A 16,078-nucleotide genomic window follows, 5' to 3' on the forward strand; every position below is an offset into this window, starting at 1 on the left:
GACGCTTTAACTTTTTTAAGGGAAATTAAATATTTGATTCATAATTTGTATTGTCATCACTTTATTATTATGTCATTTATCTTTACTATTAAAAAATCTAAAGTTACCAATAAATTTTGAGAGTTACTCCTAACTATTAAGTTAATCCTTTTATGTTAAAACTTTCCGATTTTTTAAATGAGAACACATTTTAGAAGCCAGAAACAGATAAGAACAGATTCTTGTGGTTTTACGTAATCCGATATTTTGGATAAAAGAATATTCATTAGTAAAAGTAATTAAATAATTCGAAAATGATCTATTAGTTCAGAAATTTCATAAATGTGTGAAATAATATTTTTCTGAACTCTAAATGTAAATCTGTTTTTTTAACTGTAAAACCAGATAAAACATTAACCATAAAAATATTGAGAAATATTAAAAATAATGATTAAATATTAACGTAACAACTATAAATAGTTCTCAAATTGTAATAATACCTTTGAATTTTCCGATTATAAACACAAATCATCACACAAAATAGAATTACGATAATATACTACACTCCTAAATATCTCCTTACTGCTTCTAAATACCTAACAATATTTTAAACTACCATAATGCATTGATGATAAATACATTGATCAATATTTTGTTTCAGGTACTGCATCAAGCAATACGTCGAAAGTACACAATCTTGCAAGAGAATTTAGACTATCGATAAATACCAGAAAGTAACCAGAAAGAAATCACTAGTTACAAGTTTACCACTAATGACCCAACTAATTACCTGCAAAAGTAGAATACACACTACTTCCAATTCAGGATGGTAACATATTCGTTAAACTCGCCGAAGACACCCTAAGCGACACGAGACGCAAAGTTTCTCAACATAGTCCGACGTAGTGTAATGGGTTTACTCGTGTCAAGCTATAAAGAAATATCCCAGGTGCGTAAATAATTAACGCAACGCTAGCCAGTAAATCCTACATAATCGTACGCACTTCCTAAGAGCAGTAGAGCCAGGTAGCAAGACCAATGTAAACGCCCGTTTCTTCAGACGTCACGTTTGTACTGATCACGCAACGAAACATCCTTTTGTACCAGCCACGAGCCTGACCCCTTTTTCTACCACTGTCCATCATCGTACCGTAACGGGGACCAACTCACTGACGTAGAACTTCTTGCCTTGAGTGACATCCGTCTATAAGAAGCTAAATTAGCTAGCAGAAGGAGCAACTAGATCGGTATCGGGTGTAGGTCGATCGGGAGCGTTGCATCGTGCTAAGATGCTGGAAGGTTTCGTGGCGTTAAACGAACGTTTCACCTCGCATGAAAATATCCCAAGCGGTTGACGCGAATAGGAAAGAAGGACTGAGAAGTGTGCTGTTCTTCGGAAGCATCAACGTTGAAGAATGTAATTCGCAACGAGTCGCGGGCAACAGAGAGTCAAGGAAGCGTGTATCTTCCGCTCGAAGCTCCGCGCGCCACGAGCCTACTGCGTGAAAAAAACAGGCTGAGGGAGAAGAGCAAAGTGCCAGGGGGAACTTCGATGCGGGAACGCAGCGAGGCGATCCGGATGGAGCCTCTAGATAGAACCTCGAGTTCACGGAGTCCCGGGCAAAATGGGACCGCCAACACCACCGAGGTGCCGATCAACTCAGGTGAGTGAAAATCCATTTGTACCAAGGGGGTGGGTAGACACTCTCAAAGGGCAAGGAGATAGTCAAGACCGTGGCTACTAAGTGCCGAATTTTTGGAATATTACTGGGGATATGAAAGTAAGTGATTCTCTAAATATGGAAATTCTGGTTTCTTCTGTGGTACGTCTCTTCATGTTTTGCTGTGGCCATGAGGATTTTAATTATTTTAATTGAAGTATCCCTGGAATCTAATGCGTTACATTTTAAGTTAAATTTTAGTTTTAGGTTCACGAAGTTCGTTACTTTTTCTGTCAATCTTATTTGTAATTTATAACTTTTTTACGTGTCGCTTCTGTTTAGAGAATTTTTACTGAACTGTTGATTCGAAACTTTGTTTAATAATTATAATTGTACTGCCAGAAGAAGAATAGACACCTTTTTTGTGGATAAAAATTAAAATTCGAGTATTGAATTATGATTAGATTAAATTTATGCAGAAGTTGAAAGACTGAGTAAGATTTACAGGAAATATGTGATTTTCAACACAATTATTTTTAGGAAAATCAGGATACAAAAATAAATTTTTAGATGGTTTCAAAGTCCTGTAAGAAGTGAGAAACAGGGCAATCTGAATGATAACAAAGGTAGAGCTTGTGTGTTTAATAAATGACGACTGCATGACAAGTACGAATGATCTCTCCCAACGATACTCTTTCTACGCTTCACTTTTTGATCGATATTGCTTTTGTATAAAACATTCCCGTAATTCGTGATACACTTGAAAAGGAATAATTCTTTATCTTAAATAAATCAAGAGAATACAATGGAATTTTTTACAGGTGTTGCATTTTAGTAAAAATTAATCTTGAAAATTTATCGAATGTGTAAAAACTGTGAATAAGGAGATAAAAATAGAAGAAAAATGTGAAAAAGAATTAGTAACACTATAAAATGAAAGGACTATTATTGGCCTATTGTCCTTAATTTCTAATTATAAATAAAACATTACATGTACCAATAGTGGTGGTATATTACATATAAATAGTAGCAATTACTACAATTTGTATGAAAAGTCGAATGACTGTTTAAGACGAAAACATACCTACGTTAAAATGTAAGAGGTCACAAGTTCAAATGTCCAGCCATTTATAAACGCCCCTGTTCTATCGATATTGATCAGATTTGAAATCAGTGAGCACCAGAATAGCATATAAACTCGACCTATTTGGAAATATTTTCATAGTCTTCCGATCACGAAGTTTTAAGAGTAAATGAATAATTTAGAACTTCGAAACATTAAATATTAAGAACACAGTTATTAAACTATTGTGGCTTAATAATTATGCATAACTGTACCCATCTAGCTGTTGTATTTTAATACTAGATTTGCACGTTTTTATACATTTTGAAAGACCTTATTAAATTTAGTTTCCTGAATATGCAAAAAGAATTACATACAGAATTTATTTCTATTATTATATAAATCTGCTATAATACTTTTCACGTATTTTTTATGTTTTTATTGAACTTTGACTATATTATCTGAAAAATTTGTAACATTTAGAACTCGATTTTCATTTTAAATATTTTAATGGAGAGATTATTGATTTATTAGATAATATAATATTTATTTTTATATATATTTAAAAAATTTTAAATGTCTTTTGCTTTTATGTGGTAAAACCTTGTAACATTATGTTTGTCCTACAGTAGCTAAACTAAAACTCTTGTTATTTTTGAAAGGAAGCTTAAATTACTGTCAACTTCAGTGTAATTCCACTGCAACCTATTGAAATGTTCACTTTCCGTAATGTTTTACGTAATCGACTGAACATACAATAGCATAGTTCATTCTAATACTTGCATAAGGCCAATATTTCCGAGGTCTCAATTTATTTTTACGAAATACAAGACTTTTCCCATAAAAATGCGATTATCAATTGAACAGTTTTTTTTATTAACAAAAAAATTTTACTGTAAAACAAATTAATTTTTACCACGATTAACTGCTTCGAAAAATAAAGTTTATCGTCGACCGTTGATTAAGGTTGCCAACCATCAACTGAACATACTCGAAACGCGATTAATTTGCTAAGCTTCACGTCGCGACAGTGGTAAATCATAATCAATAATCCATTAAACACAGTACAATTAAATATAGAAGAAAATGGTAGTAGTAACCATTGCTACACCTCAGAAGCTCATGATATATGTACATGCACTATGAAATTAATTTCGAACGAATGGCAAGCAATTTGTACTAATCTTGGAAAAATTGGTTAAACTGTCTAATAAAACACCTCAATATACAACCTATTTTTTCATATGTTATGTATAATTATTTTTTGTCAATTTTGTGTTTGTATAAAAAATCATAGGAAATAATTAAGAAATTTAATACTTAAATTGATCATGCAATAATAATTCAAAAGTAATTTTTAAGAAATCTGTTGCTAGCTAGAATATCATGTAAAAAATAGTTAATAGCCTTATTACAACATACGATTCAAATTATCTGGTAATTGTTCTCAATTTCCTGAGTTACTCAACACTAGTTTCAAGTAACATATCTTCGACGGTGGATATCATCCTAGCCTACCAAATAATTGTACTTTTGCGTCTATAAAAGTAGCTGATAACTGAGCTGAGCTATTGTCATGAACCACTCTGAGGCAGCGCCGATTCCATAAAAGAATCCTTCGTGACCCCAAGGCTTCGTTCATAGGTCAGAGGCGAGGAACGGAAACGTTCTCCCCTTGCTCTCCTTTAAATGCCACTATCAGAGTTCAACAGAGACTTTGTTCGTCAAGGGTATTGAATTTCGAGTAGTCCAAAAAGGTTTTACTACACTCGTTCGTACCACGGGCTAAAAACTTCTAAAGCTCGGCCAACTCTTGTAAGAGGTTCTCGACGATTCCATATTCCCTAATGCGAGGACAGTATTTGATTCTTTGTTCGCGCGAGATGAGTCTGTTCCAATTCCTCATAACAGATTCTTATATCGATTTAAGTCACTCTTTGCCTTCTTGATAGTGACAGCTTTCATCGTTCCAACTGGAAAAGCTTAGTTGACTGAAATTCTCATAACAACCATCAACGTATTCGGTTTCATTGAAGAGAACATGAGCATGTCTTGAAACGTTACGTAATTAACTACACGCAATTAAATGTACGTGTAATTACAGCAATTATACATATGTATGTGGCACACAAGTGTGAGCTACTCGGGAATATAGGCTGCTATGACATGTATTATGCGATGTATTTATGATGTTTGCTTATCGTTGAAAATGATCCAACAATATTTCACTAATTAGATATCTCATATTTTCAGAAAATAATTGTGGTAAATAACAATATTGGAGACAATACAGAATTTCGATAATTAATGGAGATTTATCATGTGTACTAAGAATTAAAACGTTACTAAACGATATACTTGTTCAGGAAATGACATAAATACTGTAGTAGTATGCATACGTATAATTAGTAATGTAAAAGATTTAATACTACTAGGCAAAATTTCTTTTTAAATTTTAAAGTAGATAGAATTTCATTCTTTTTTTGTAATCATATTCCTGACGACCAATATATAAAAGAAAAAATGAAACAAAATTTTTGGTACTTTTTACTAAAGCTACAACAGTCTTCAAATTTAAATAGTTAACAATTTTTTTTAAATTCAAACAATCCAAATTACTTTAATTTTATTTTTTTAATGTGATTGATAGTATGTATAGTGTATAATATAGGTACTGTGCCATAAACTTCAAACGAAAATTAATCTTTATCAATTATCAGCTTTAATTTTTTGTACCAATTCAAATATCTTCATCAAAAGATTCATAATAAGAGGCAACAAATTTAGTATTCAAATTAAGCCTTTATGAAATCGTTATTAGATACTTCATTGCATACAAAAGGGCATTCTCAAGTACATTGTGCACATATATACCTTCTCTAGTATCGGATGATAGCTTCAATACTTTCCCTTCGATAGCTCTGCAAACTAATTATCCACAGATTCCACTAGAATAAAATTCCTTCCTAATGAATGTCTTCAAGCTTAACTTTTACCGACACTACTCTACAACATACCTACCCCTATATACAACAATTACAACTTTCATTATTTTCATACACCATACACAGAAACCCTATTTCAATAAAATTAAACTACATCCGACAACATCAGGAATGAATTTAAAAGATGTTAACTAAACACAATTTACCAAAAGGTTCACAATAGGCAATTCAGAACAATATGAAGACACAAAAAGAGGTAGAGAGTTCCCTTACCAACCCCCGCATAGAAATGGAGCGACAAGTTGCTCACGCGTACACTATAAAGGGTGGGTCATGGATGGCGCCACTGTAAAGGCAACCAGCCCCGCTGGAAGACGTGGCGAAACGAGGTGCGGCGGGACGAGGGCTGCAAATCCACCCCCGTAAAGCGGTTCGCCACCAAGGGGTTTGGAAAGTCGCCATTTCTGCCTAACTCCGCAGTCGCTATATCCACGCTTTAATGCCAATGAAATGTCAAGGCACGTCGCGCGTTATAGACTCGCCGACGTTGTCGAGCTGTTCGGTGACTTCGTAAGCTTGTACACCGCCACGTTGTCGCGGGTCCTCGGGACCTCGTTGGTCGCGCTCGTGGGAGGGCTCCTGTTTGTGCTTGTGGTCGTGCTCGTGCCTGTGTCTGTGCTCGTGCTCGTGCTCCTATTCGTGGTAGGTGCACCTGGAACCACCGTGACCATACGTGCTCGATCAGGCTCCCTCTCGGCGAACAAGCTCTGAACACGACGTACGAGCAGGCGAAATAAGGAAGTATCGAAAGGACAAGGGAGAAAGGAAGACTGAGCTCGAAATCTGGAACGGGTGTCCGTGTGGACCTGGGTGAATCTGTCAGTCTTCCTCGGTGATTCCTTGACCTTGGCACGCTACCCGTCGACGGAAGTGGTAGCTAGCAGGCAGAACAGCCTAACCACGAGTACGACCGACCGAATTCTGGCTGAACAGACAGAGCCCCTGATCAAAATCTTATATGCTACGACAGACGGTCAGGTAAAAGAAATCGTTCGTCGGAGACCGCCGCCGAATCGGTTCGCGATGAGCAAGCAGGATGTGGATGACATTGCCTCTTTGACAGGTGAGACATTTTCACGGGCCAGGATCATTTCTACGATTTTCGTGCCTGACCTCTGTGACATCGTTTTTAGCGCCTCTTTTGGCACCGTTTCGTTTCCTCTATTTTATTACTGTATCTGCTGTCATTGCTGCTGTCTGTTTTAGTTCTTATCACGCTCCCTCGTTTTTCTACACGTGATTCTCCCGTTTTTCTTTGATATCGGTCGACCAGATGGCCCACTTACGACCCTCCGGGCTGCGAATAGACTATACGAGAAGCACGTGCGTGCGATCAATAAGAGGGAAGCTTCTGATCTTTCAAATTAAAGCACGCCAACCCACCTATTCCCGCGTATGCGTGTCTCTAATGTCATCATTGACAGGCTGACTTGTTAGGGCTATTACACTGACGACAGAAATGAGTGTTAGTGGAACATGTAAACACGTTGTAAGAGGATAACGGTGTTGGAGCGTAATGAGTTATGTTGACGAAGTTTTTACGTGAACGTAAAGAGAAGTAGCTCAGTATTTCCTGTTACGATTCTTCGAATACTTTGGTATTGTAGGTAATTTGCATTTATTTGAAATTTTATTCGTTTACTTTTTATAGGGTTACCTGAAGTTGTACATACGTATATTGCGAGTAAAATCGAATACTGTTTCTTACTCATATACTCTCTGTTTGTCATATTACTTTGAACTTGATTCGTTATGATATTCTGCTTGCTCAACAGCGAAAAGAGTATACAAACGCTTCGTGTGTCATGTAGTAACTGTATTAAGGTCATTGTGGATTATCGCCTAGCAGTCAAAAATCTGGGTCAAGTGTGTGTAGCTCAGCTCACGAAACTTGACATGTTTCTCACGTTGCTGGCTGTAAGATTTACGCGTTTAAGAACTTTGCCACCGTTGTATGCTGTACCATTTTTTTTGTCAATGGACAGTGAGCTTTGCAAATTTTAATTGACTTATGTACTATTCAATTTTCAATGTTTCTTAAAATTGAAGCAAATGTTGCAAAGAGAATAATAGTGAAAGTAACACATTTTTTAGTTATAGCATAAGTATACACGATATAAAAAGGTCATTCTTCAGGAGACCCTTTGTTCCAGGAGATAGCAACACCGAGTTGCACAAACGCAGTATTTACGAGCACAATGGGGTCGTGTGTTCTCAGAAAAGGGCTCTTTGCATAGCCACTGTCGTTCTTGCGATCCTTTTCGCCATATCACTCATCATTGCCTTCGCGGGACCACAAAATGGTACTATTGAATTATGTTAATATTTATCATACAAAGGTAATAACAATACCGTGGACGTTGAAACTAATCTTTGTCAAATCTGACATTCCACGTTTGTTATTTGCTTTTCGTATGAGTTATTGCTGTTTTTTAACGTGTAGTCGTGTGTAATTTTTGTAGACTGCCCTTGTGCTGGAGAAAAGCCAGCCAACCTGGAAATTGAGGACGATGAAAAAAGTAGGGAACCTCTTGCAACTAAAGGAGAGGTATGGTCACTTATGTTTGCTTTGCTGGTTATATGATCGTAATGTCGAAGTAGAGCAAAACATGTACTTTGTGACACATATACCAGATATAATGCACGAGTAATTGAGAGCATGTGTACTGGTGGAAAATTTGAAATAGCACAATGGGTAATACAAGCCAGCTTTATATCAGTCCTATTGTGTTCTTTCTCAGTTTCAAATAATGACCGAATATGAAGAGAGAGCTTTCTTTTAGACACATATTCGATATTTCAAACACGATCGTGTTCTTTATTTTGCATCAGGCTATTGGATTTAATTCGGCGCATCTATAAATACATAAGATCACAATTTACCTAAAACGGCATTATCAAAAATTTACTGTCATTAATTTTTCAACGTGCAATTGATTTATTCGTCCACGTGACTAGTCTACGCAAAGAATCGGGACATATGGAAATGCAAATCGAATATGCACATGGATGTAACTCTTTATGTTGCGCATGAAAGTCTTCGTATAAAGCTAAACATAGACACGAAACGTCTTGGCGGGAAATCAATTGCAAGGCGTGACTGCAATCTATAGCTCAAACCTAACTGTTGACTCTACATGTATTTTATTATTAGTTGCATGGGAAGTATGGCACCGAAGTCAATGATACTAGATATAGAATACATAATTTTTCGGTATTGCATTAAACTGTTTGTTCTAGAATAATCGAATGTGACTGTTGTAGATATTCCCCTGGAATAACGTGAGATTACCAACGTTTGCACATCCTACTAGGTACAACATTACCATTCATCCAAACCTTACCACCTTAGAAGTAAAAGGTAAATAGAATATTATTTTTATTATGAATATCGTTAAAGAAACTATTTAGCTCGCTTTCATCAATACAATAGCTGGTATGCAAGAATTTACAAATTAAAAATATTCTGAATATAAATGTATTCTTTATATAGTTAAATGTGCTTTAACTGCCATACATACATAATAGATTTATTTACAAAATTACGAATAATATTAATCTGCGCTATTTGAAGTGGTATTAATACCCATTTGCAATCAAAATAATTGGGAAAAGTATTATAATATAATACTTACTCTTACCTGCAAAAAAATCATTCAATGTTCCCTGATGACTACACATAGTATGGCAGTTAAAGTATTTATAACTTTAAGGTATGTGTTACTTAACAAAGTTAAGAAAAATTTCTAAAAGTATACTTTATTGTTTAGGAAAGTATTATACCTTCATATCTCATTCGTAAATTTTAACGTTCTTTAAACTTTCGATTATCGTTTCTAGGACAGGTCACGATCGAATTCTATGTCGATAAGGAGACCAACTATATCGTCTTCCATAGTAAAAACTTGACAATAAACGAAAAAGTGAGTTCTCTACAAACTAAATAAAGCAGTAAAGAAGCTCGTTTTTACGTTGCACGTAATTTAATTGCCTTAAAATTGGATTTCAGATGGTGCAAGACCGCAAAGGCCACAGATTGAAAATCGCCAAACTATTGGAGCATCCGAAACATCAACAGCTTTACCTAGAACTGGAGGAGAGTAAATTTCGGAAGAAGGGAAACTATACAGTACACCTGAGGTTCATATCGAAGCTCACGAGTGAACTCGAAGGGTTCTATCTGAGCAGCTACGTAACCCCTGAAGGAGAAAAGAGGTCACTCTGAAACTGTAATAATTTTCTGTTTGAAAGACGACTCAAGGCGCGTTTTTCTTTTGAACGAAGTCATGACTGAAATTCTTTCAACTTTAGGTACTTGGCCACTACCCATTTCGAGCCGACATACGCGCGATCAGCGTTTCCATGCTTCGATGAGCCGCAGTTCAAAGCTAAATTCAAAGTGTCCATATTCAGAGATCGATTTCACATTGCGTTGTGCAATATGCCTGTAATGAACACCGAAGACGCGGGATTTTACATGGGAACTGGATTGGTGTGTATGAAATTTACGTAGCTAAAATTTTGATAACTCGCAGTATAAATAATTATGCTTTATAATATATGAACAAATGCGAAGTAAACGTGTTAATTGCTTATGGCTCGGATTTAACAATATGGAATTATAATCAACTCCGACGACTTTGTGTTACAAAAATTAGCAAAATGAGCTTAGTTTGCGATAAAACAGTTTTAAACGGAAGTGAGCAGAAATTAAATCAATGAAATAGCAAACGTGTCAACTGCTAGCCAATCAATATGAAATATCAGTAGGACGTGAAGTTTTTATCAACTGTTGTTTCTTATATTATTTTGGTGATAAGGTTTTTATATAATTAATGAGTTCTACTCGATAAAAATAAATTCAATATTCTAGCGCATACATTAAATTGAATATTTTAAAATTGAAATATTTTAAATTATAAATTGGGTAATAATTTAACTTATCACCATACTTCCCTGTGGAAATAATTCTATATAAATATATCTCTATTAAGAGCTTACCTATTTATTAAAAACTTGCCTCAAAAGTTATAGAAATTCTATTTTTTATACATCAAATTAAAGTCTACTAAGTATTTACTTAGCAGCTGGATGGATCACTGAATCAAAGCAATTTACAAAAGCATTACAAAAGTAAAATTCGTATTTAAAAAAATGAATTCTGTAATGTAACTATATCTAATGGAACAGATTTAAATTATAAAAGAGTGCGAACAATATAATTCATTCATTACAAATAAAATTTCCAGCTTCGCGATGATTTTCAAGAATCTGTCGAGATGTCAACATACTTGGTAGCTTTTGTGGTGTGTGATTTCAAACGAGTATCCGAATTAACGAAGAGGAATGTCTCTGTTAGTGTCTATGCAGCGGAAGCGATGCTCCCGCAAGCGCAATATGCTGTACGTACTGCCGCTCGCACCATGGACTACTTTGAATCTTTTTTCGGAGTGCGATATCCATTGCCCAAACAAGGTACGTGTAAATTTCACTAAAAAACGTCTTGAACAATTAACCCTCAAAATTGTATCTTATTTTTTAATTTACATAATAAAATGATATGAAGTTCTGCATATGGTTTACAAGATACATCATTTATGTATACGCAGCTTTCTGTGTTAACATTTCGTGGTAATAATTTTCACGTGCATAAATAATAGACTAGATATAACATGTCATGGAAACAGTAATAATAGTGATGGATAGTCTTCTTGAACGTCAAAGTGACGTCTGAAGGAGAACAAATTCGATAAACATCTTAGACATTAGTACATCTCAACATAGAACAAATGTAAGCAAATGTATGTACCTGTCTAATGGATACTGAAAAATACGTCTGGAGTATATGTCGTCGTTGATATCTTCTTCACAAATTATTTAACTACCTTAAGGAACATTACTATATCTGTTCTGTCAACTATTCTATGTGTGTACATATATAGGTTGTGAAAAATAACGTTGATAAAATATGAGTTAAAACTTCAAAAGCAAATTTATAGGAGCTTACACATTGAGAAGTCCACGACTAAAAAATAAGTAGCAAATATTATTAAAGTCTTAATCACTGTTTTTGTTAAAAGTATGATTACCGAAATTTATGACATTATGAATCATAATAAAATTCCTAAAAAGTCAACGTTATTCTTCTGTGCCTTAAATAATTTTATTTCTGTTAAATACACAAAGTTGTCCTTTCATTAAATAAATTTTACAAATTTTTGCCAGATTTGATAGCAATTCCTGACTTCGCTGCTGGTGCAATGGAAAATTGGGGCCTAATCACTTATCGAGAGACGTCTATACTTTATGACCCACAAGAAACATCGACGAACGCCCACGAATGGATTGCCGTGGTTGTGGCACACGAGCTAGCCCATCAATGGTTCGGCAATCTCGTTACTATGAAATGGTGGAACGATCTATGGCTAAATGAAGGAGCAGCTAGTTTCTTCGAATACAAGGGTGTGAACAATATCGCACCTGAATGGAGTATGATGGATCAGTTTATTCTAGACAAAACCCAACCGGCCCTTGATCTCGATGCCTTAAGCAGTAGTCACCCTATAAGCGTGCCAGTGAAAGATCCCAACGAAATAGAAGCTATTTTTGATGATATTAGTTACAGTAAAGGAGCTTCTATCCTCAATATGCTTGAAGGCTTTCTCTGCGAGGATGTCCTCAAAAGTGGATTAAATGATTATCTAAATTCACACGCATATGGAAACGCGGATACGAACGATCTTTGGTCAGCTTTTACAAAACATGCGAATAACAGCTTTGACATAAAGGTAGATATCAAAGTAGTTTGATATTGTAAAAGAAAGCAACGTGCTAATGTGTGTAGTTAATATATTGCATATCGGCTAATTTTCAGTAGACTATGCCATGTGACCGACAATTTTTAATGAGAATTCATTTTCGAATATTCATCTGCAAACGAGAGTTCTCGTTTTCGATATCCAATGTGTTCAGATTTCTATTTAGTAAAGTAGTTTTTAGGACAAAACCCAAATATGGTAACGTATGTATAGGGTGTTCGACAACATGTGTCAAGAATTTTAAGAGGTGATTATACATATCAAAATAGGACGAAAATGAAGAATGACGAAATGGTGGTATACCAAAATCGGACACAGCAGACTTCAAAGTCAGTAGAATAAGTCGTAAATCAGACACAACAAAGTCAGTAGAATAAGTCGTAAAACAGACACAACAAAGTCAGTAGAATAAGTCCTAAATCAGACACAACAAAGTCAGTAGAATAAGTCGTAAAACAGACACAACAAAGTCAGTAGAATAAGTCCGCAGGCAGACTAGGAAACGCCCGTAGAATAAGCTTCCGCTAAATACACAAAAGGCAGTAAAATAAGTCTTGAGCCAGACAGGAAAATCAGTAGAATAAGGCCCAACTTGGACAGATTTCACACGTATTTGAGACATTTTTTCAACAATTAATAATTCGTAAACAAAGTCTGAAACACAGTTTCACCCATCTTCATGTTCGTTTTACTTTAGCATGTGAAATGACTTCTTAAAAATACTAACATCTGTTGTCGAACGCCTTATATACATATCTAGAATAATATTAACACCAAGTCGTAAAAAACGTAAAAATTGTTCTTACATATCCTTTGTCTGTACAAAATCCTACAGGCTTATAAATCGATGGAATTTTAATTTTGTAGTCAAATCAAATAAATTAGATGTCCACGTGTTAGCAAAACAATGCACTGAATAAAACATTGATATAATAATTTTTTACAGGCTATTATGGATACATGGACCCAGCAGATGGGTTTTCCACTGATTAGGATCACACGTGATGGAAATACTATCACGGCGACCCAGACGAGATTTCTAATATCGCCACGAGAAAATGACACAGAATTGTTACAACCAAAATCACCCTTTGACTACAAGTGGTACGTCCCGTTGAGCTACTACACAGACAAAGAACCGCGCAAGCTTCACAACGTGTGGATGAATTTAACTGATGGTAACATATAGGATAATTATAACGAAAGTTTTCACTAAAGATATTTGTCAACATTCAGCGAATACTTGCTATATTTTTGCTATTATATTGTTGGCCAATAACTTCGTTCGTTTTAAATAAGACTTTTAAATTAAACTTTAAAACTTGGATAACTTAAAGCTGAATACTGTTTGAATGAAATTATGAAATTATTTTGAAAATGACCGTAATAACTTTTATTAATGTTTGCTACTTTATCTAAAGAAACAAATGAATTGTCTCAGAATCATTTTGTTGCGTAATTATTAATTATTTGAGTACATTTGTTTTACTTTATTTTGTACTCAAATTTTAATGTGGAACTTATGTAAAATTTCATTTGTAGAAACGAACGAATTTATTATATAATATCATTTGAATTCTAATCACACTGTGTATAAAACAAGTTTTAACTATTTTTAGTAACATTCGAAATACCCAGCGACGTCGAATACATAAAATGCAACGTAAATCAAAGTGGGTTCTATCGTGTGACTTATCCAGACGATATGTGGACGTCAATTATTTCCACTTTATTAAATGATCACACCAAGTTCAGTCCAGCTGACCGTGCTAATCTCATTGACGACGCATTTACGCTTTGCGAAGCTGGCGAACTGAATGCTACTATACCTCTTGAGTTGTCACTTTATCTACTGAATGAAAGGGATTATGTTCCGTGGTCTACAGCACTTGGCTATCTGCACTCTTGGAAAGGAAGACTGAGCGAAAGTACCGGATATAAAAGATTTATTTCGTTCTTGAAACGATTACTGACACCTGTGACAAGCTATGTCGGTTGGGCGGATGAAGGATCTCATTTGAAGAAGTGAGTGTGAACAATAGGTGTAACTCATCCGCGGGATTATCTGTAGCAAGTACTACATTGATGAAAGTCTCTCCAGACAAGAAAATCAATTTTTTATATGAGTTATTGTCTCTGATAATACAGAGTTTAAAAATGTTTAGATATTTTTGAAGTTCGATTTAATAAAGTCTATAAAGTCATAAGTAGTCATAGAAAGTCATAAATTTTGTACAAATAAATTTAAATTCTTTGATTCATTTATTTCCTGCCACAAAGAAACTTTCACAAACAAGTATTTCACACGTGTTAAACATTTAAAGTATTACGTGAATAATAATTTTAAATTTCGTATTATCTTTCTTTTTACAGATTACTGAGAATTGCTGTTCTCCAGTCAGCAGTCTCTCTAAAATTGGAGGACGTTGTAAAACCAGCGAAAGCTCTCTTCGAAGATTGGATGTTGAGAGGAAAAAAAATTGCTCCGAATATTCGTGATGTTGTATATGTTGCAGGTGAAATTACTTTTAATTAGTATTACTGTCAATCTGACTTGTATATTCTATATCTCTTACCATTCTGTCAATTTTGGATTTTAAAAATGCTAACTATTCTCTTGCACAGGAATCAAATTCGGTGGTGAGAATGAATGGAACTACTGTTGGCAAAATTATCAAAAGACTCAAGTACCTAGCGAAAAGAGAATAATGTTGCAAGCACTCGGGGCATCGACAGATTCTTGGTTACTACAACGTTACCTTTTGCGCTCGTTGGACCGAGAAGTTGTGAGGTCGCAAGACGTTGAAACTGTTATAGCCTCTGTCGCTAGCAATTCCGAGGGACGATTCCTTGCTTGGCGTCATATGAAAGCGTATTGGCCTCAGATTCACGCTTTATTTGGTAACGGATCGCTGACGATGGGAGGACTTATATCCGTTGTCGTTTCAGATTTCTTCACGGAATACGATTATCACGAAGTAAGTAAAGAATATTTATTTTACTTCCCATCACAGTTTAGTTAATTCCATAATTATCTAAGCTTCAGTTACTATAAATCTTACATTATAGTACAGGATGTTCGACAAGAGGTATCGAAAATTGTAATTATAATTGTACATACTAAAATAAGATGAAAATATAGATGACAAAATTGCGATTCAATTGCCTAAAAAATTAAAAAATGCGTGAAATGTGTCTGACTAGGGACTTATTCTACTGCCTCCGCTGAAGTTGATTTAATGCACGCCAGCAGTAGAATAAGCCTTAAATCAGACATGTTTCACAGGAATATTAAATGTTTTTGCAAAAATTAATATGTGGGTCTGAAACGAAGCCTTAAACACAATTTCATCATTTTTGTATTTCACCCCATTTTCATATGTAGAATCACCTCTTAAAGTTTCTGACACTTGTCAAACACCCTATACATATATAAGTATCATAATAAAGTATGATGTTTTATAAAAATATAAATCTTCCATGGCAGATGTAAAAACAATACGAGATGTTTTAACAAATATGAAATATACTTTTAGAATTATCTACATAATG

General features: G+C 34.9%; 1 protein-coding gene across 9 annotated transcripts in view; it reads left to right on the forward strand.

The window, feature by feature from the left end:
- Positions 1–16,078, forward strand: part of LOC143185439 (endoplasmic reticulum aminopeptidase 1) — a 39,151-nt gene that overhangs the window by 17,217 nt on the left and 5,856 nt on the right. For 6 of the 9 annotated variants that reach the window (XR_013002907.1, XR_013002909.1, XR_013002910.1 and 3 more), the window contains 13 exons: positions 641–1,643; positions 7,862–8,011; positions 8,171–8,256; positions 8,973–9,069; positions 9,549–9,631; positions 9,718–9,923; positions 10,020–10,200; positions 10,958–11,183; positions 11,934–12,496; positions 13,473–13,704; positions 14,146–14,551; positions 14,900–15,042; positions 15,152–15,504. Coding sequence is in view for 4 of the 9 variants with exons in the window: in XM_076388435.1 (XP_076244550.1) it covers positions 1,532–1,643; positions 7,862–8,011; positions 8,171–8,256; positions 8,973–9,069; positions 9,549–9,631; positions 9,718–9,923; positions 10,020–10,200; positions 10,958–11,183; positions 11,934–12,496; positions 13,473–13,704; positions 14,146–14,551; positions 14,900–15,042; positions 15,152–15,504 (2,838 nt within the window). In the remaining 5 variants the exon portion in view is untranslated. The remainder of the gene's footprint in view (positions 1–640; positions 1,644–7,861; positions 8,012–8,170; positions 8,257–8,972; positions 9,070–9,548; positions 9,632–9,717; positions 9,924–10,019; positions 10,201–10,957; positions 11,184–11,933; positions 12,497–13,472; positions 13,705–14,145; positions 14,552–14,899; positions 15,043–15,151; positions 15,505–16,078) is intronic. The other 3 variants (XM_076388436.1, XM_076388437.1, XM_076388439.1) reach the window with 3 other exon arrangements.

Source organism: Calliopsis andreniformis, chromosome 12 (genome assembly GCF_051401765.1).
Source record: "Calliopsis andreniformis isolate RMS-2024a chromosome 12, iyCalAndr_principal, whole genome shotgun sequence".
Lineage (NCBI taxonomy): Eukaryota > Metazoa > Arthropoda > Insecta > Hymenoptera > Andrenidae > Calliopsis > Calliopsis andreniformis.